Genomic DNA, 21,808 nt, shown 5'->3' on the forward strand with positions numbered 1-21,808 from the left:
ACTGGGTGTAGAAGTAATGAAAATCGACGAGCGCAAAACAATCAACCAAATACGGAAAGACCGATTCGTCATTCGTCCAAAGATAAACTCAAGATTACAATGTCCCATACGATCCATCGAAAAATATCGATATCAGTAATCGTGAACCAGTGAACTTAGTAATAGTGTAATTTTGTTGACCCTTAGTAAATAAGCGTCGTCAAGATGACCATGGAAGCGAGCCACAAATGGCAACCAAGAAACCACTCCACCTTCCGCTATTTTGCCCTGCTCTTGATGTAAACAAACCATGAAACACAAGCGTAGTGGTAAATATATTGCGTAGAATTGCTACTGCAGTTTGGTGACATAATCACTCATCGTATTGATATATGTTTATGATAAACTATCAACTCTGAAGAATGATTTGTGCAAAACTTTTTCGGACCTTTATTAGAAGGTTTCTTCTTAGAATGTTATTATTTTTCAATCACCTAAAGATTAAGCTTTATGAAACTCTTTTGAGTTGTTCTTCACCGGTAAACTTATCCTCTAATCTAAACATTTTATTCTAAAACCTTTGAATAACTCACAGTTCTGGTTTTGAAAATTTTCCAAAAATCCACGATAAAAAGTTTGTCGGCCTGCGTTAGTATTGGTAATACCACCCTTTTATATTGGCAGTGATGCCATACATAATTAGAGAAAAAAAACTTGCAATGCACTAAAAATGGCAATATTTTCAATTAGTCGCACATTGATATAGTTGAAATTACGGATCAAAACTACTTTCGCACGCCACCATCTAAAATTTCAATATTAAAAAACCGATAACATTTGCCTAATTTCCATTTCAAATACTGCTTCTTCAACTAGTTATCCGCGACCTTGTTGTCTTATTTACCGTCGCTATGGAATGCAAAAAATAAACAAACAGTTCAAGTATTGCAATCTTTTCAAAATGCCTCGTCCATCTAAGAAAAAGAAAGCAGCGCTCATTCGCGAAAATCAATAGAAAAATAGATGGAATACGTTTATAGAGTGTATTTTGGGTAGTGAGTATGTGCGGGACTCATCAGTTCAAACAGTGGAAGAACTGCCAGAAGTGCCAGTTCAAAACACACAGAATTTAGAAACTGTACTGGATCGAATAATTTGGTATCAATAGGTAAAGTTCTAAAATATTTTCGTCAATATATGAAATTATATCTACAAATTTGCATGAGCAAATAGCCGATTTATCGTGAAGTCCTCTCGTCAAGTGCACTTGACTTTCTCTGAGTGAGGTTGCTTCCCTATCCGAAAACGATGAAATTGTCGACAAAACGGAAAATGTAGAATTTGTTAGTTTGTATTTTTTGAATATGTGAGCTTCATATTCAAAAATTAAAATTAATACAAAAAGCCATTGCAACAGAGTTTGTTCTGATTTCGTGTGGTGTTACTATACTTAATCCATCAATGTAAAAGCTTCCTTTTTACTTTGTAATGTAAGAAAAATGCCTAGAACCAAACGAAGGCAAATAGTCAACTATCTTCTTTGGCACAATCATTATATTCTTTTGGTCACATGATTGCAATTTGTTAACTCCAGAATTAGCATGAAGATGAGATAAGTCCACTCTGTTCTGCTAGGTGATTTCAATAGTTTCAATGTTTACATTTTGTTCTTGCAACTGTATTCCTTTCAGCACACAAATATTATTATTTCATTCTTCTCTACTCATAAATACTATTACTATATGAAAAAGTTTTGTTTTACCAATACTTTTACATTTATTTTCCTTGGCTTCTGTCCACGGTCACCTTAAACATTTGAAAATGACGGTAAAATTCCATAGCAACAGTACAATTTTGGAAGGAAGTAAACATATGTAAACATACCGCGCACAATATGTTGTAACATCCATTGACTTTAATGCTTCGTAAGATATGAATCTTGCAAATTGAACAGATTCTTAGCAACAATCCTAATTGATTTTTGTTTTCCTGTTTCAAAATCCACTCGATATGTAGCAAAATACCACGATTTCTATCATATTGCAATTCAGGACTATTTCTACATAAACAAACATTGTCATAGTTACGACGCATGTAGCGATTCGACGCTTGATGTTTTGTTTTAAATAAGAATTGTACTGCAACTGACGGTGAACCGATTCCATCGAGGGGTTCTATTTGAATGGTACATGAAAAATCATAGAGTATTCCATCTTGAGTTTATCTTTGACTCGTCACTCAACGGGAAAGTTTTAAAGGGTGTTACCATCAAAAATTGGTCAACATGGAACGTGTGTAAAATATCGTTCAAATTTTTTTTCTTTATTTCAATTCAACTTCTTATCACTTATTAAAAATAAAATTGTTATGAATAAAATCAAAGTTATACGTAGCGAGCCAATTAAAAAGTTTGCCAAAAAGACTCCAAAGTTAGTTTCAACATCAATAATTTAATACTGCAGGGCGTGAAGTTTCGAGACAATACCTATATTCTTAGCGAGCGGGATTATGTCTCACGTAAGGTTAAAACCAACAGACAATCCATTCCAGCACGTTTTGGCGCCCTACTGTATTCGTTTTTCATTTTTTTGTGTGAACTTTTAAATTCCAGACTAGCCCCTTGGTTTCAAAATATTGGATTTTGGGTTGGTTATTTCATCATGACTTGGTAAAAAAACTAATACGTGTTTGTCCAAGTCACATGTTGGGAATTGTTGCTAAAAGTTGAAGCTACACAACTGTATAGATAAATGGGTAAACACCTGTTATATTGGATGCTTTTTCAATTTTTTAAAGTGTCCGGCTTAGTACCGGTCTCCTCTACTAACTCTGGCCTCCATGTGGTTCCAATCGCTAACATTTAGAATCACTACTTTCTTATGAACCGTAATAATAGTATGCCTTTATTATTATTATTATGTTGCTTCATTTACCCTCGGTTTTAACCTTACGGTCATTCGCCGAGGTTAAAAGGCTCAATTCAATGTTGTAAACCACTCTCCCCTCTTACTTGCAATATCTCTGGCGGAGAGGTTGGGGTGTCGCTTGAAATAACTGATCTCCCTTTTCCAAATTTATCCTGTACATTGCTTTTGATATTCTCCCGTTCTAGTCTTTCTGATTGTCAAAAACCGTTCTCCAAACGCTTGAACGCATGTTACTGACAGAGATGCCAGATCTGCAGATTTGTCTGCAAATCTTCAGATTTCGTACATAGTGCTGCAGACATGTTTTGTTGTGCAGACTTTTGAATATCGAGTTTTTCCCAGATTTTCGTCAATATTTACAGACTTTTGAAATTGTCGTGACCTTGTTTTTTGCTCATCAAGTCAGTTTAGCGTATCATACTTTATAGAGAGAAATTGCTACCAGCAAGACATATTTGCTAACTGCAGATACAGACTTTTGCAACCCTGTCTGAAGATATTTGAAATTTTTACCTGGTATCTCTGGTTAATGATAGTCGACTCAGCTACATCCAGCAGTTTTGCCAACTGATGTTTGGATTTTCGCGATGCATGAGCAAAACTTGCTTCGACGAAATTTTCACAATTCAAGAGCTAATCAAACAGCATACAGGATGACACATAAACCTATCAATAAACTAAGAGATGAGTAGGTTTTTATTGCACCTTTAAAAAAGGGGTGAAGCTAGGATTGTTTGATCGTAGCACCCTTTACCTCATGAGGCTCACTTAGCTGAATTCAATAAGTGATTGTTCGCTTTTCATAGACTTATTTCATACGAAATATTTAAAAAATGTCTCATAGCAAATCGAGACATTATTTATTGGAAATTTACCAGTTACCTGAATGAAGGGAAAATTCATAGAAAAAAGATGGATGATATTTCGAATGAACCTTTCGAGTCTCACAACTAATTGAGCTGTTTGAACACTTTCTTGCACTATAAAAGAGAAATAGAGAAAAAACTATTCCCGTTTGATATTGATGAATTTTCCAACTTTTCTTCGAATACATGGCTTTATTGTGTTGGTGATAGTTTATTTAGCTACATTCAGTAATTTCGCCAACTGATGTGCGAGTAGTTCGGATGTTCGCTATGCATGAGCAAAACTTTGACGTGTTGCTTCTCTTGCTTCGATACCTTTTCCATAATTCAAGAGCTAATGTCGAAATAAAACAGCTGACATTATGCAAGATGCAGTTAAGTGACGTTAAAATTGACAAATGTAAAGATTGTTTGATAGTAACACCCTTTAATTCATGGGGCTCGCTTAACTGTATTCGATAAGCAATTATTCGCTTCTCAGAGACTTATTTCATACAAAAGTAAATAATGTCTCATAGCCTAAGGAGACATTATTTACTGCAAGTTTATCAGTTATCCGAATGAAGGGAAACTCGTTGGTAACATTTGACATCTGGATGCAAACAAAAACTGACTGAGAAGCATGTTAATGGAATAACGATGTTGAGAATTCAATATCATGGTTCTACCTTGCTTTTTAGAACTAGATTGCCCAAGAAAGTCAAATGCTCTTCGATTTTTTTGACTGGTTTTGGGTAATATAGGTGTATACTAAATTTACCCCGAATCAGATTTGGACAGTCTGCTGGCTAACCAAACTGGCCGTTCCGTTCTTCCAAAACTTCTGTTTGACAACCATCTCATTTTTTCTGAAACGGGTGGAGTTGAGGGCCATCTTCCGAGAAAATCCACCATGTTGTCCAATGTTCATACAATTGTAACATGTTTCTTCGTTTAGAGATAGCCTGCCAAATAAGCCCAAAGTTTTACAGGTTTATTGTGAACTTTAGCGTACGGTGGAATATGCTTGTTCGAAAATTCCTGCGTATACGTTTAGGAATTCGTAATGTTGTTCGTCACGAAAACTTGAGTTTTTGTTTGCAGCTGCAAATACTGTGCCAGATCATAAGTTTTTTCACAAATGTATAGGAATGTATTAAACACGGTCAATTGTTTATTTTATTTGAAATTGTCATTAATTCAGTATTTTTCTGAAATTAGCGCGTGTACTTCCATTTTTTTCCTGTTCTCTGTCTTCAGTTCTGTCCTCTATCCTCTAGCCTCAGTACTCGGTACTTTGTAATCGGTACTCTGTACTCGGTACTCTGTACTCGGTACTCTGTACTCGGTACTCTGTACTCGGTACTCTGTACTCGGTACTCTGTACTCTGTACTCAGTCATCTGTTCCTAATATTTTGTCTTCAATTCCAATTTACACTTTTGGGGAGAGTCGGCTGCCGTGGGCTTTACCTTCACTGTGAATTGTTTGTAAACGGATACTTTTGTAATTTCTACATAAAATTTGAACTTGAAATTTTGAAATTTGACTCAAGGCACCCTCCATGGTGCCTTGGGTCACAACGTATCATCACCTATAATTGTTTCAATTGATAATACTATGAATTATACTGTTCCTTGTAAAGAAAAAAAAAAATTTAGGTGGTATTTACTGACAAATTCACATTTTTTCTAGATGTAATATCGTGAATTATGATGTGTTATATCATGGCAGTGAAAATGAAAAAAAAATATTTATTTGAAGCGAAATTGGTTTCTACTCGTGACGCAATACATTCACTTTTTCACGTTTTTTTACTCATTTTCTGGGTACTGAGGACTTCTTGATTTTTTATCCGAAATGGCACTTTTCAGAGCGGTTGCTGATTCATGAGACATTTTTTGTAACATTAAATTTGTAATGAAATCAATAAAATAATATTATTGTATCAGGCGCGAGTTCAGGGAGGTGTTTCAGGGGTTCAAAACTCCTCAAAAATTTAAAACAAAACTATCAAAGTACCAGCTAATTAAATAATGAACTAGTTGAGTGTAGAATTGTATTGTTATACCATGAAATTGTTATAACACTCGCCTAATAAAAATTTCAACTGTTTTTTTTTCGAAAAGCCTGATTAAAACGCTAGAGATTATAAGACGCATTTTAAAAAACTTCTACCCGTCGAATTATGTAAGGATGATATACAAAATGCTAATTTATGAATTGCTGCCAACGGTTTTCATGAAAACAAGTTGACAATTTAATGTCGCATTAAGGGTTTAAATACACTTCAGCAATAGGACGTCAAGGCGAAATACTTGACCTATTTGAAAGATTTTCAATTATTTTCGCGTTTCGAATGAATTATTATCTACAAACCATCTCGCACTCTCTCATTCTGCTACTAACGCAGAAGGCGATAGAACTCCGTCGACACCGTTCTATTGATTCTATATTAGTTATTTCACCATTTGATTACCGTAATCTCATTTCAAGTTTATGTCGCACTTATTCTATTCTAATTTTTATTTCAACACCTGTCTCTTTTTTAAATCGTAAATTTGGAATTGTGTTTTTTTTTGCAATTCAAATCGAACGAATAATTTGGGAACTTTAATTTTGAAATATCTTGTTTTTCGAATGCAGTTATAATTATTATTAAAAGTTCCCTTTTCCACACCACAGCTTCAATCTAGTTTCGCAGTTTGGGATTGAAACGGAATTTGAATTACTAGAAAATCAGTATATACTTTTCGGGGAATACGTTTTTTTTTACAAATGTCTGAGGGTCAGTTTAATTCAGACATGTTTACTAATATCTGAAATAATAATTTTTTGATTCTTTTAAAAATGCACCTCGTTATAACTTATCAATATCACACTGAAAGAACTAGAACTATTCCATCTCGCAAACGCAAGCTAACCGATCGACGAAATTTCTGTAAAAGTTGCTTTTGATTGTTACGTCAAAAAAAAAACTAAGGCTAGGTTTAAGATCTACCATATTTCTGCAACACCTGACTGCCATAACACTTTCGGTTCCAAAATAGATTGGTTTGATTTAGTACACCCTAGTTTCTTTTTGTCTGTAAATACTTGTACAAGCCCCAACTCCCTCCGTCCTACATACCACCGTTATTGGTCCAACCGATCCACCCACCGTCATCGTCTTATCAGTTACAATATTCATGTCGTTTTACCTACAAGTGAACAAAGCCGCCACCATTCGCAGACACCTGACGAGATGTTCGACCATCGAAAGACTTTTTCGGTTTTGCTTCCGGGCGCTGAACGTGGCCCGTTGGGTGCACTCCGAAAAAGACTTCGACGCATCGGAGTCCGTCCCGAGTTCCGTTGAGTTGTGTAGCACAGCACAAAATGGTGGACCGATTCTTCCCTTAAATCCAAATGAAAAAAAAAACACACATTCAAAAGCGAGGAAAAACCATCATACAAACTATCGAATGAATCATATCATCACCATTCTGAACCACCACCAACCCAAAACAACAACATAAATATATCATATATATAAAAAAATGTATACATTCCTCCTAATTGAAAATGATAAGCGTGTGGGGATTGTCTCGTAGGATTCTCACACAGCACATTGCACTGTTAGCGTTTGTTTTTTTCTTCTTTGAGATTGACATGCACCCGTGATTTGAAGTAACTCAACACTAGACCTCACCCCCGTTGCCCACACAAACGCTGTTGACGTGGATTCCGTGATAGACGCGCGGAATCTTCAGGAGTTGGACGCTTGCCCTAGAGACATCATTTAGTGAATGAGAATTTAGACGCTTCCATCGTGGTTTTCTTCTACCATTTTTTTGTTCTGTTTTCCATCGATCATTCCGTGTGCATACTCTCATTCATCGTTTTTTTTTTGCATGCCGTTGCTTTCTTGGAACCGATCTTGAAACATCTAGCTTAAGAATAATTACACCCTATTGCATTTTTCAGTCCTTTCAAAGATAACCCACCCACTGTCACTGAGTTCTGTTTCGTCATTTGACGGAGCAGCCCCCAACCAATGGCTGGCCTGCGATTACTAACAAAGAAACTTTTCATTCTCCTTCTCTTTGTGTGTATGTGTCTGTGTCTGTGCGGATGTCCTGCATAAAAACGGTGACCGACCATCAAACGACGGAAATATTGTGACCGACGCGCACCGTCCCGACGTCCTGGAACTCACACAGTTGGACTTGCAGTTGCAAGACGAAACTGGTGGCGATGTCAGTAGTTTCGTGACGAACGGGGAATGGGACCTGCTGGGTAAGTACCGTGTTTTGCTCTGTTCCTGTTAGAAATGCTACCGAGTTTAACCGAACCAACCCGAGTTGAGTGAAGTTGTGTCCTAGTTGTAAAGTTTGGTCACGAAAACTGCACTGCTCTGCTCGAAATCGGATTATTTGCGGTAGTCCGGAAGACTTTTGCGGTCGGCCACGTTTGTTCGAGTAAATGCCATTCGAACTACCAAAACGAAGCGATTAATCAACTTTGGGTTTTCGACAAGTGAAAATTTGTTCTGTTGATTGTTTGGAAAAAGTGGTTCAGTTCTAGAGTATAGCGAATTCTGTTTGTTCAAAAGTATTTCCATTTAATAGAGAGAGAGAGAGCGCGCTTGGAAAAAATTTTGCTTTTGTTGTGATAAATTTTCGTTAACTCTAAATAAAATATCGCGGTTTACGTTGTTGATTGGCTTTTTCATTTTTAAGCAAATTCCCGTGAAAACAAATAAAAAAAATTTCAAGCAACGTAAGCAAATTGAATGTTATGATTCAGCATTGCATGTGAGGTGCTAATTTAATGCATTCTCATGACTTTAGATGACTTTTTAAAACAGTTTCTTTAGTCCGTAGTCAGCAAAAGAAATGGTTTTGAAGAAGCTTGATGCTTGTTAAATACCATTCTGCTTTCATCGTTTCTTGAAATTGAAGCGTTTTCAAGTACTACAGTTTCAACGTCTGAACATTATCTGAAAAAATTGGATTACACTAAGAACTACATGAATAAAGTTCTGTCTAGGTAGAATCCGGACTAATTGTGTTGTAGCGGCACGGAAAGTGACCGTCGCACAGTGGTCAAAAACTGGAAAAAAGACGGTCAAAAGTCTGTACTGACTTTCACTGATTTTTAAGAGCTAACGTGCCTTCGAAGAAGTTTTACAAGATTATATTACGCTTCTTTTGAAAGTGACACCTTAATTTTTATTAAGGGGGTAGCACGAATTTCGAATAAAAATAATTTTTTTCACAAAAAAAATTTTTTTTCTTTCTCATTTTGAAGAAAAAACATTTGAAGTATTTTTGCTGAAGATATAAATAATGTAAAAAAATATTTTTTTAGATATATTCACTTTATTTTAAAAACATTTTTAGAATCTACCTCTATTACCTAAGTATCTACTACAAAGTGCGCGTAAATACGCATAAACAAGCAGGCTCATGTTTGCACGCGTAACTTAAGCAAATTGTTGTAATTTTTGTTTTGTTTACTTTTTTACAATTAAAAATATTAGAAAAAATCTAAGTGTAACTCGATGCAATTTTTTAGGTCTTTTCAAATTTAGTTTTAAATATTGAAAATCCGAAAAATTGTCAAAAGTTCAACACATACTAAAAAAATGGAAATATGTTTCCCAAACAAAATATGAAAAAGTATTGTAAAAGTACAGTACCGAAGAGATTTCATTTTTAAACGTGTAAATAAATTGAGTTATTGCAATGCAACACGTTTTTAAGACGATATGTTGATCGTGCGACGCTCACTTAGAGATGTGCGAAACAGCTCATACTGGTGAGCAGCTCCGAACCGATAAGCTCACTAAAGGGTCATCGATTCAATGTATCAGCTCATTTAGATTGAACTGAAGGTTTGTTTTGAGCGCCATTTTTTTGCACATTTTTTTAGTCCGTTTTTCTTTCATATGCATGATCGAAATCATTGATGCACAAAGAACAATGCTATGCGAACAAACTTGTCTGCGAATTATTATTATGTCACATTTGAAAATATCTGCAAAAGTGGCATCCCTGAATGTACCTTAGCCTACTGAGTGAGAGGTAAGATTTCTTATTGACAATGATTTTGAAGAACTGACAAGAGCTCATGCAAACATTTCTTCCCATTTATAACTGTCTCTTCAAGAGCCGAAGATCCGTTCAGCTCGTAGCTTGTTTCCACCTTACCAGCAGGGATGCCAGGTCATATTTTCAAAAATCTGTGATCAAGCCAAAAACCTGTCTGTGCAAAATCTGTTCACGTTTCCCCGTTTCCGTAATAGCTGATCGGAATCATTTTGGTAAGCAAAATAAAAAAGGTCTCACTATTTTCTACCGCTCTGTAATTTTTGGTGCTAAACTGTGATCAATTTTAAAAATCTATGATCGATTTCAGAATCTATTTCTATTAATCTTTTAGACTATTTTCTAGAAAACTGTGAGAATCTGTGCCTTTTTTAAAATCCGTGCAAAAGGTTGAAAATCTGTGGAACACAGGTTGATCTGTGAACCTGGCATCCCTGCTTACCAGTGCGGTGAACTGGTGAGCTGCGGTTCTTTTAAAAAGAGCTGTGAGCTATCAGGTCACTTTAAAGATTCGATTCACTGGAATAGCTCAGGAACGAATTGCCCATCTCTACGCTCACTGCAAAAGTGAGTTACAGAAATAGCAGACGCGTGACGCCTTCCGTTTCTTAACCATTCATGGTTTCAGCATGGCCATAGTGAAAATGAGTCACACGAATAGTACTCAGGATATTTTCATTCGAAAATAAATTGGATTAGGAATATATTTTCCTATAAGTATTGTAAAAGTTTGCTGCACTAAATTGAATATTTCGCTTCGGTACAAGGTTTGCTAGGTAAAAATAGGTAAAATGATGTATAACTTTTCCAGAAAAGAATGAACCTATGCATTACCTTCTACAAAATTATGGGATTTTATATTTTCTACAACTATTACAAACAAAGTAAGGATTAAAAAATAACTTGAAACAAGTTATGATTAGAAAACTAGTTTTAAGGGTGTTGTCATAATTCAACAACTAAAACTAACTTCGAAAAGGGCTTAAAAAAGTTTCATCGAGTTCCACTAAGATTTTTTTATAGTATTGGGTATATCTTTTTATATAAATTTTGTAAAAAAAAGCTGCATAAAGTTGCATATTTCGCTACGGTGTAAGGTTTGATGATAGGTAAAAAAAGGTAAAATGTTGTATAACCAGGAAACAACAAATCTATGCACTCACTACCTTCAACAAAAACCTGTTTTAATTCACCTAGTGGTGTAATGATGCCTTTCTCATATCAATCATACTATCATATATACTGTGGTATTCTTCAAAATTATTTTTCTTCGATTCTTAAAAGAATAACCGAAATAGATTTGTTTGGCCGTCTTCTGATAAAAACTATCAATTGGAAAAGATTTGAGGTCGATTTAGAAAACTTTTTATGGTTTTTCGCTCTTTTCAGTGATGATATAAAACTTTTAACACACTTTACCCTATCACCCTTATTCTGAATAACGTCGTATCGTTTTTTCCCTCGTATTTCATTTTTATTCCCCATAACGCTAGCAAAATCAAAGGTAGCTATGATTCGATCGAACCACATTCGATCGAAAAATCAATACGTCGTTATTCAGAATAAGGGCGTATATTTCCGGATCCGGAAGTTGGATCCTGATGAAATTCAGGAACTACGTATGGGACCACAGGACCTTTCATTTGAATCTAAGTTTATGAAAATCGGTTCAGCAATCTCCGAGAAAAGTTAGTGCAAAGAACTTTACATACACACATACGTACATACACACACATACACACACACACATACACACACACATACACACACAGACATTTTGCGTACTTGACGAACTGAGTCGAATGGTATATGACACTCGGCCCTCCGGGCCTCGGTTCAAAAGTCGGTTTTCACAGTGATTGCATAACCTTTCTATATGAGAAAAGCAAAAAAAAAAATTTCTTCGATTCTTAAAAGAATAACCGAAATCGGTTTGTTTGACTGTCTACTGATAAAAACCATCAAATTGGAAAAGATTTGAGGTCGATTTAGAAAAATTTTTCGAAGTTTTTACCCATTTTCAGTGATGGTATACAATTTTTAACACACTTTACCCTATATTTCCGGATCCGGAAGTCGGATCCGCATGAAATTCAGAAATAACGCATGGGACCACAGGGCCTTTCATTTGAACCTAAGTTTGTGAAAATCGGTCGCGCCATCTATGAGAAAAGTTGGAACACATATTTTCTTTTTTTTTGCACATTTTACCCCATAACTCCCAACCCGGAAGTCGGATCCAAATAATATTCAGGAATTTTCTATGTGACCTGAAGACCTTTCATTTGAATTTAAGTTTGTAAAAATCGGTTCAGCCATCTCGGAGAAAAGTTAGTGCACTTATTTTCACAATTTTTTGCACATTTTACCCCATAATTCCGGAACCGGAAGTCGGATCGAAATAATATTCAGGAATTTTGTATGGGACCACAAGACCTTTCATTTGAATCTAAGTTTGTGAAAATCGGTTCAGCCATCTCCGAGAAAAGGTAGTGCAAAAAAACGTTACATACACACATACGCACACACACACACATACACACACAGACATTTTGCGTACTCGACGAACTGAGTCGAATGGTATATGACACTGGGCCCTCCGGGCCCCGGTTCAAAAGTCGATTGCATAACCTTTCTATATGAGAAAGGCAAAACATGGGATTTTTTATTTTCTTCAATTATTTCAAAGAAAGTATGCATAAAAAAATAACTCGAAACAAGTTATAAATAAAAAAGTAATTTTAAGGGGGTTGCCATAAAAACGCTTTGTATATCCGAAACGGATCTACCTAGACTTTCGGTATGTTTGACAAAGTAAATTATTTTCAATAGTTCTAAAACTTTGCAGGAGAATAAAAAAATTTCTATCTTTTCAGAAAAAAAAGTTATGGTTATATTTTTTATCAAAGTAGGCCATGAACAATTAGGGATAGAATCAAATTACGCGGTATATATTTGTAAATAATTTCTTAAAAGTAAGTATATGCATTAAAAGAACGGTTTGGCAGCTACTGATTTATTTCCACGTTTTTATTGATTCGAACCACTGTGCGTCGTTCAAAGCATCTGAATTGTTTTATCGAAATAAAATACGTTAACGAATCTAATTGTCATCTATGCGAGTAAATATTGAAACTAGAAAAAGTAATTTTTTTTTAGTTTTAGCTCAGCTCCAATAAATGCTGCAATCGTTTGGCAAACAGAAAACATTACAGAACTATTACTTAAACACTCTCTGAAGTCATTCTTCATTCTAGTTTCGTTTCTTCTATAAATTCATGACCGGTGTCTCACCCAGTTGGCTCATTAAAATTTAATTATTCCTATCAAATAAAGGGATTTCAGCACTGATAATGATACTGGCCACCAGAGACTTAACGATGGATTCTTCTAGGGTTGACTTCACGGGACGGTAGCTGCTAGTCAGCCTGGCATCCAGTATTCCAGTGTTGACTTTCGTTCGTCTCAACGCATGCCGATAGTTTATTCATCGGATGCCTCTACTGAGTCTTTCATGTCGGAGGCACTTGGCACCTGGGGGGAGAATCTGTGATGTTGAATAGAAAGGGAAAAGTTCCGAAGGAAATCGCTTTATTGTGTGCAGTTCAGTTTACTCGAAGCTGCATACCGTTATGCTAGCCTGTCATTCCGGTTACGAAACATTGAGATCAAATTGGTCAAATGAAGCTTATTTCGTAATTGGCATAACACAGAGAGAATCATAACGCACAGTACAATGGCGGAGTGATGTGTGCAAAACCCGGACAATAAAGGGACACACCCCCCCCCGAGGGCCAGTGGGTGCACCATTGTGTGTTCCGGTACATCAATAAAGTCCGTGCAGGTGATGATGCTGCCAAGATGGGCTTGAATGTATCAAATGGGGGAGTGTACCTTTGCAGTGAGCTTCAATAGCTGCAAGGTTGTTCTTTTCTGTTGAATGAGGGTTGGACGCACAGTGGTTTTTCTTTGATGAACATAAATGTTTTCATTTTTCCAATTGAAGCACTTTACTAAAGGTTTGTGTTCATTTTTAAGCCTAGATCGGCGATTCAGAGCGTAAAACCAGCCGGACAACCGATCACAAATATTTATGTCATCATATATTTCAGCACACATTTGCTGTATTTGCGGAAATGGATTTGAATTGAAATGTATTGATGTTTTTGATCCATGGGGAAGCCACTATTCACCGGAAGTCGATAAACGGAAACAAGTTTTGCTCTCACTTCAACGGGCATCAGCTTCGATTGACTTGCAATCGATTGAGACGATGTTTGAATGTTTACAAACACCCCCTTCCACTCAAATAGGTTCTGAATGCAGTTGTTTGCTGTTTTCTATGAACTGTTTGATTACGATGATAGGGTTCCGCCGGTAGGGTCCTTTATGAATGAGGTGGCTATCATTTTCCTGCCAAGTCTATTGAAGTATTTCAATTGAAGTATTCCTTTGCATGGATCTGCTTAATGTTTGGTTCTGGTTTTGAAAGAACAGATAATCTACTTGTTTAGTAGATTGTAGTTCATTTCGGATGATGATGTCACAGCTATGAATCAATATATAATTGGTGTTTAGGTGTTTCTGATAAAGGAAACTCGAGCATTCAAAATGTTTATTAGGGTGCCAATAGTTTAGGGCGTACGTTTGCCTCGCATGCGTTCAAAGAAGACTGTACCTTCATATGTGACTTTCGGTCAGGACACAAGGAGTCCGAGTAAATCACTTGTTACCTACGACATTCAGATAGTCACATGTCAATATTACCAAAACGCTAAGCGTTGTGTTAAACTGGACATGAAGACATATGCACTGAATGGCAGCGGTTCTTTCTGCACACCGGTCCAAATTATTCACATTCGTTCATTTATTTGGTACGATTATTTCATATTATGATTATTATTTTTGACGTAGGATTATGCCTCTCTTTACTATACTCATGTGGGCGCATGTTCAAAAATTTCGCATCACATAAGAGTAATGAAATTACACCAGATTTGTTTTCTTAAAAGCTTTTACCTTATTTTAAAATATTCTTGAAATGTTCATGTTGAAGTAAGCTTAATTAGGTGCCATATCCTATCTGACGTCTCGGACGAAAACGAATGACGACCGACTACTGGCCGCCGCAGAATTTGAACATTTAGGGGTTAAGCACTGATGAGCCGAAGGCGAAATGCGAAAAAATCGAAACTAAATATGTACCTTACGTACAAACCAAAAACCCCTAAATGTTATTATTTCCGATTTCCCGGCAATTGAAAGTGTTATACTGTTATTCGGCTTAGTAAATTACCACTAATCGGTCGTCAACTTGCCGGAATTTCGGTAAAAAGCATTCAGACCACCGAAATTCGGTGATTCATCAAAGTAGCCATTTTCCTTTAATTTAATTTTTCTTAATTGATAACACATAGAAACGTGGTTTCTGAGGTACAGTATCTTAAGCAAGGTTGCTCAGAATGATAGACGCCATCTTTTGCAAATTTTATATATGTGATTAATCCCCCTAAAAGTGAGATAAAAATATTATTTTTGCTCAGCGCCAACATAGGGGTTGAGTTACTTCGACAAAGTTGTGCAGAAAGTTATTTCTAATAAATTTGCTGAAGGTACTATTCCCATAATATGAGTGTAATTCATGTTACAATGTATTCTCTGAAATGCATGTCCTAAAACTAGTTTTTGTACGAAAACACATATATTTGTAGCCTCTACGTGAGCGGTTCACCTTCTCATAGAACTTCCGTGTGTCATTTGTGCCGTACAGCTGTTCCAACGCTTCGCGATCTTGGTCTTCCTGGTGGCACTTTTTGCTCCGGAAAACCGTGTTCTGTCTGTTCCGTGCCTGTCTATATCGTTCCCCGTTCGTTCTATTGCGGTGTTGCAGCATCCTCGCCCTTGCTGCGTTCTTCTCTTCAACCAACTGCTGACATTCGCCGTCAAACCAGTCATTTCCTCGATACGATAACATCGTACCTAGAAGAACGGTTGTAGCAGTGCTACTCACGGCGGACCTTATGTTCCTCCAGCCGTCTTCAAGAGTCGCCGCGCCAAGCTGCTCTTCCGTTGGTAGCACTTGCTCCAGTTGTTGCGCGTATTCCTCTGCAGTACGAATGCTACGTAGCTGCTCGAGATTGGGTCCCGCTCCTGTGCGACGAGTACTGTGCACCGTCGATAGTTTTGAGCGCATACGAACCGCGACAAGGTAGTGGTCAGAATCAATGTTGGCACTGCGGTAGGTGCGGACATTGATGACGTCGGAGAAGAATCGCCCGTCGATGAGAACGTGGTCGATTTGATTTTCTGTATGTTCATCAGGTGATCTCCAGGTGGCTTTGTGGATATCTTTGCGGGAGAAGAAGGTGCTTCGAACTACCATTCCTCGGGAGGCTGCAAAGTTTACGCATCGTTGACCGTTGTCGTTTGTTACCGTGTGCAGGCTCTCCAGCCCGATCACGGGTCTGTACATTGCCTCCCGGCCTACCTGAGCATTCATGTCGCCGATGACGAGTTTTACATCCCGCCGTGGACAGCTGTCGTAGGTTTGTTCCAGCTGCGTGTAAAATGCTTCCTTCTCGTCATCGGGTCTCGTCTAATGTGGGTAGTGCACGTTGATGATGCTGTAATTGAAGAAAAGACCCTTGATCTTCAATACGAACATTCTATCACTGATTGGCTGCCACCCAATCACGCGCTGGCGCATCTTGCCCAACACTACAAATCCCGTTCCTAGAACGTTGGTTGTGCCGCAGCTCTGGTAGAAGGTAGCCGCTCGATGCCCACTTTTCCATACCTTCTGTCCCGTCCAACAAAGTTCCTTCAGTGCTACGACATCGAAGCCGCGGATTTGAAGCTCATCATGCAGCATTCTGTCGTATCCTGGGAAGCCAAACGATTTGCAGTTCCATGTGCCAAGTTTCCAATCGTAGTCCTTAGTTCGTCGCGTAGGTCTTTGCCGATTATTCCGAGTCGTATTCCTTCCTTGATTTTGCGTAACAAGTGTTTTCCGGGTGGCTTGTTAGGCCTGCACTAACCTCCTGTCTCGCCGGAGGGCCATCGTGTCAGCACTGTTTAGAGTCTCACACTGACACAAGGACGGTATTACCAAAAAGTTCATTAACGACAATCAAGATATCTGCATTATAGAAGCCGATAAAGGAAACAGGACTGTAATAATGTATAAACAAGATTACGATAGGAAGATGCACGAATTACTAGATAAACCTACATATCAGAAAACATCCAGAGATCCCACACCTTCCATCCAACGACAAAACAACATGCATATTACTAGGTTACTGAATCTCAAGCTCATCGACAATAGTACAGCAACACGTTTAAAATATATCACCGCTATCTGTCCACAAATATACGGGCAGCCCAAAGCCCACAAACCCGATCTACCTTCACGTCCGGTAGTACCAAACATCATAGCACCAACATACCAACTATCAAAATATCTAGCCAGCATATTACAAAGATCCACACACAGCGAGTTCAACGTTTCCGACAGTTTCCAATTCATTAAAAACATAAAGCAAATCACTCTACCACCAAACTATGTCTTAGTTTCGTTTGACGTAGTCTCTCTTTTTACGAACATACCATTAGACTTAGTCATCCACGACATCATAATGGATTGGAATAATATCAAAACATACACCAATATAAACTTGGATTTATTTTTGGAATTAATAGAGTTTTGCGTAAAAAGTAGTTATTTTCGGTTCCAAGACAAATACTACATGCAAACTTTCGGTACAGCTATGGGGAGTCCGCTGTCACCCATCCTGGCAAGTATAGTTATGGACAATCTACTACACACAGTGACCAAACAGTTGCCATTCAACATTCCTATCGTTCGTAAATACGTTGACGATCTATTCTTGGCTCTACCCGAAGATCAAATACAGTACACCATGGATACTTTCAACGCATACAACTCTTACTTACAATTCACCAAAGAAGACGAAAATAACAACCAACTTCCATTCTTGGATATAATGGTTACAAGAAATTCCGACCAAACATTATGCACCCGATGGTACGCAAAATCAATAGCATCTGGCAGACTTTTAAATTATCACTCGTTTCACCCACTAACGGTTAAAATGAATGTCGCTCATAACTTCATAAAGAGGGTTATGTGCCTCACTACGGATAACAACGTGGATACGCAAAACATAATTTTCCAACATCTTAGAAGGAACAACTACCCATCGAAACTTATAAACAGAATTATCCATAGGAATAAGCACCAACGTTACAGCCTAGCAGAAAACGCCCCAACGCACAGTGGTTCAAAAGCGCAATTTCACGCTCTTAATTGATAACTCATAGGATCGTGGTTTTTGAGGTACAGTATCTTTAGAAAAGTTGCTCAGAATGATAGACGCCATCTTTTGGCAAATTTTTTTATGTGATTAATCCCCCTAAAAGTGAGATAAAAATTTTGTTTTAGCTCAGGGCCAACATAGGGGCTAAGTTACTTCGACAAAGTTGTGCAGAAAGTTATTTCAAACAAGTTTGCTGAAGGTACTATTCCCGTAACTTGAGTTTAATTCAAGATATAATGTATTTTCTGAAAAGGGTTTCCAAAAACCAGTTTTTGTAAGAAAACATATGTATTTTCAATTTATATGAGTTTTTCATGTTATACAAAGTTTTTCGTCTTTAAAAACTATACAACTTTCTCGAACATACTATGCTGCTATCTTTTCAGTTTAATGAAATATAGCAATTTTTCATGTTTTTTTAAATAAAATTCTAACTTGTCTATTATCAAAAGGCGCAGGAAGGTGCAGATGAGACTACTTACATATTAAACTACTTCAAAAGAGCTTTCATACCGTGGTTGAATTACTCGTATGCGATCGTCTGCAGGCGAGATATGTTTGTTTCAAATATCCTTGTCCTTGACATTTGCAATGATAAGGTTAATTGTATTTCAGATCAGATTTCAGTATATGTTCATTACTATGGTACTTGCCACAAATTATTATTTTTTTGTGCACATTGAAGTCTATAAATTGAATAGTTTAGTAACTGTTTTGTCACGACTTTTAAAAAAGTCATCATCAAATCGAACTAGGTTATGTCATCTTCTGGTAGAGAAAAGTATGATCCAAACTCATTTTTTAGTTATTTGTATTTATTTTATGTTAGCTGACAATGTTCTTAATCAGCTAGAAGACTCATACCATCATCCGACAAAATTTTCTTGGACTATTTTGGCCATTCACGAATATTTGTCATCAAAGAATCCGATGAAACTAATAACCGACCGAACTAATGGGATCCCGATTCGTAATTGATCTGTATTGCTCGCGTGTATAATACCCCCGACATCTGTATAAATGAAACTTTTTAATCATTATGAACAGTACAATATAGCAAGCGTTTATCGATCTCCATTTTAATTGATGAATAGAGGATATTTATCCGCAGAGCTTTTCTATAGAAAAAAACTTATCAAAAAAAGACATAACGTAATTCGACATGATAATAGCCATTTTCAAAGTCGTGGCTTCTCATCTCACTTTTAAAAAACATCGGACAGTTACTTTCAAAAAACCGTTTGTAATTATTATTAAACTTCTCTATTTGTAGACTTCGATGTCCATAAAAACTTTTTATTGTGAGAGTTTCCATGGTAACGAATATATACTGAACTCTGATCTGATATACAATAAACTTTATCATTGCAAATGTCAAGGACAAGGATATTTGAAAAGAACATATCTCGCCTGCAGACGATCGCAGACGAGTAATTCAACCACGGTATGAAAGCTCTTTTGAAGTAGTTTAATATGTAAGTAGTCTCATCTGCACCTTCCTGCGCCTTTTGATAATAGACAAGTTAGAATTTTATTTAAAAAAACATGAAAAATTGCTATATTTCATTAAACTGAAAAGATAGCAGCATAGTATGTTCGAGAAAGTTGTATAGTTTTTAAAGACGAAAAACTTTGTATAACATGAAAAACTCATATACATTGAAAATATATATGTTTTCTTACAAACACTGGTTTTTGGAAACCCTTTTCAGAAAATACATTATATCTTGAATTAAACTCAAGTTACGGGAATAGTACCTTCAGCAAACTTGTTTGAAATAACTTTCTGCACAACTTTGTCGAAGTAACTTAGCCCCTATGTTGGCCCTGAGCTAAAACAAAATTTTTATCTCACTTGTAGGGGGATTAATTACATAAATAAAATTTGCCTTTTCTAAAGATACTGTACCTCAAAAACCACGATCCTATGAGTTATCAATTAAGAGCGTGAAATTGCGCTTTTGAACCACTGTGCAACGGCGAGGAACTCACCAAATAGTACCGAGCAAAATTCAATTACAACCAATAGCACAGACCAAATTACCATACGCATCGACCCACCGATATACAGATCACTTCCATACATAACATCACTCTCACCAGCCATAATTAACACCCTCAAAACTGATTATGATAACATTACAATTTCAACTAAACCTATCAACACGATAGCCAGAATTTTAACAAATATAAAACAACCAATTGATCTGCTATCACAGTTTAATGTTATATATAGTCTTCCATGCGAAAACTGCAAGATGAATTACATCGGCATGACTCGTAATCATCTAAAAACAAGATTATACGGTCACAAATCAAATATCAATCAGTACGATAAACTAAAAAGTGATGGTGCAGTCAACACCGACGAACGGATGATCGCTCTAGGTGAAAAAAAACTGCGCTCATTAAACATATGGCCACTCATAATCATACCATTGATCTCAAGAGTGTTAAAATCATAGACCGAACGTATCGCTCCACCGCTCTACCGATTTTAGAAATGTGTCACATCACCAATACGAACAACAACGTTAACCATCGCACTGACGTAGATGGTCTCAATACAATTTACGCCGGCATTCTTCACACCATCAAGGCATCGAAGTGTGGAAGAAAGAAAAGCACAAAAACAGCCGAATTGGAGACATCAATCATGCCCACCACGTAATTGTACCCACAAACCAATAAACTAATAATTGTCAGATTCACTGCATACACCAAACTCTGTGGCAATAGTGCTATCCGATGAAAAGTTCTTCAAAGAACTTAGTTTATTTTATATATGTTACCGTAAATAGACAACATACATCCCACCGTTGGAAATCAACGAGACTGACAATAACGATTAGACCAAAGTGAGTTCACAACGTACCGTAAGAATAATCCATATACCATAAAAGTCCATTCAATGTTGTATAATAAAAGCATATTTTTAGTTTCCCTTGAAAAAGGCCATCAAAAACGGCCGAAACGTCGGGCAATTTTATAAACAAATCGTTTGCCTATATCCATTTGACTGAGAAAGCCGCATTTTTCCGATAAAACTCCAAAACAGTCGATATATACAAACAAGGACGGTAATCAGCCGCTCCTAACATGGGGAACAGACGCTCGGGTAGGCTTGCTCTCTGTAAAGAGAAAGCAAAGCCCCCCCCCCCCTCCCTACCTTCCCTGTCAGCATACGACCAAGGTCCCACCGGGGTTGGTTACCCGATTTTTCTTATGGTTACTCGTATTCCAGCCGGCACCGCGGGGAGGTATGGATAGGAGTTAAATGTGTCAAATCCATCAACCAATTTTCGATACACAAGCGCTTCAAGTTAGGTTCAAATTTCAAATTTATCGCCGAAAGTCCTGAGTTGGTCTACTAGTTTCGGTAGAATCAAGACATTCAATACACTCAAGCACATTCAATACACTCAAGCGGTGTGCAACAGATGGAAAAAATGACCTATCACAAAAAGCAAACATATAGCTAGCGAAAAGCTACCTTTTTCATTGGCGGCTGGCTGTCGCTTAAAGTTAAAATTGTAAGTTGGCATATATTCAAGAATGGCTTTTATCGTATCACAGAACGTTCACTGGCAACTCTTCAACGATTGAATCAGTGCCATCAAAGAGAAA

The 21,808-nt window shown here is 37.0% G+C and overlaps 1 protein-coding gene across 1 annotated transcript in view; it reads left to right on the forward strand.

Moving 5' to 3' along the window:
• The window catches only part of LOC131431248 (neuronal acetylcholine receptor subunit alpha-7-like), a 290,647-nt gene that overhangs the window by 238,456 nt on the left and 30,383 nt on the right, over positions 1-21,808 (forward strand). Inside the window, exon 7 of the mRNA XM_058596850.1 lies at positions 7,953-8,028. Coding sequence (XP_058452833.1) covers positions 7,953-8,028 — 76 coding nt within the window. The remainder of the gene's footprint in view (positions 1-7,952; positions 8,029-21,808) is intronic.

Source organism: Malaya genurostris, chromosome 2 (assembly GCF_030247185.1).
Source record: "Malaya genurostris strain Urasoe2022 chromosome 2, Malgen_1.1, whole genome shotgun sequence".
Lineage (NCBI taxonomy): Eukaryota > Metazoa > Arthropoda > Insecta > Diptera > Culicidae > Malaya > Malaya genurostris.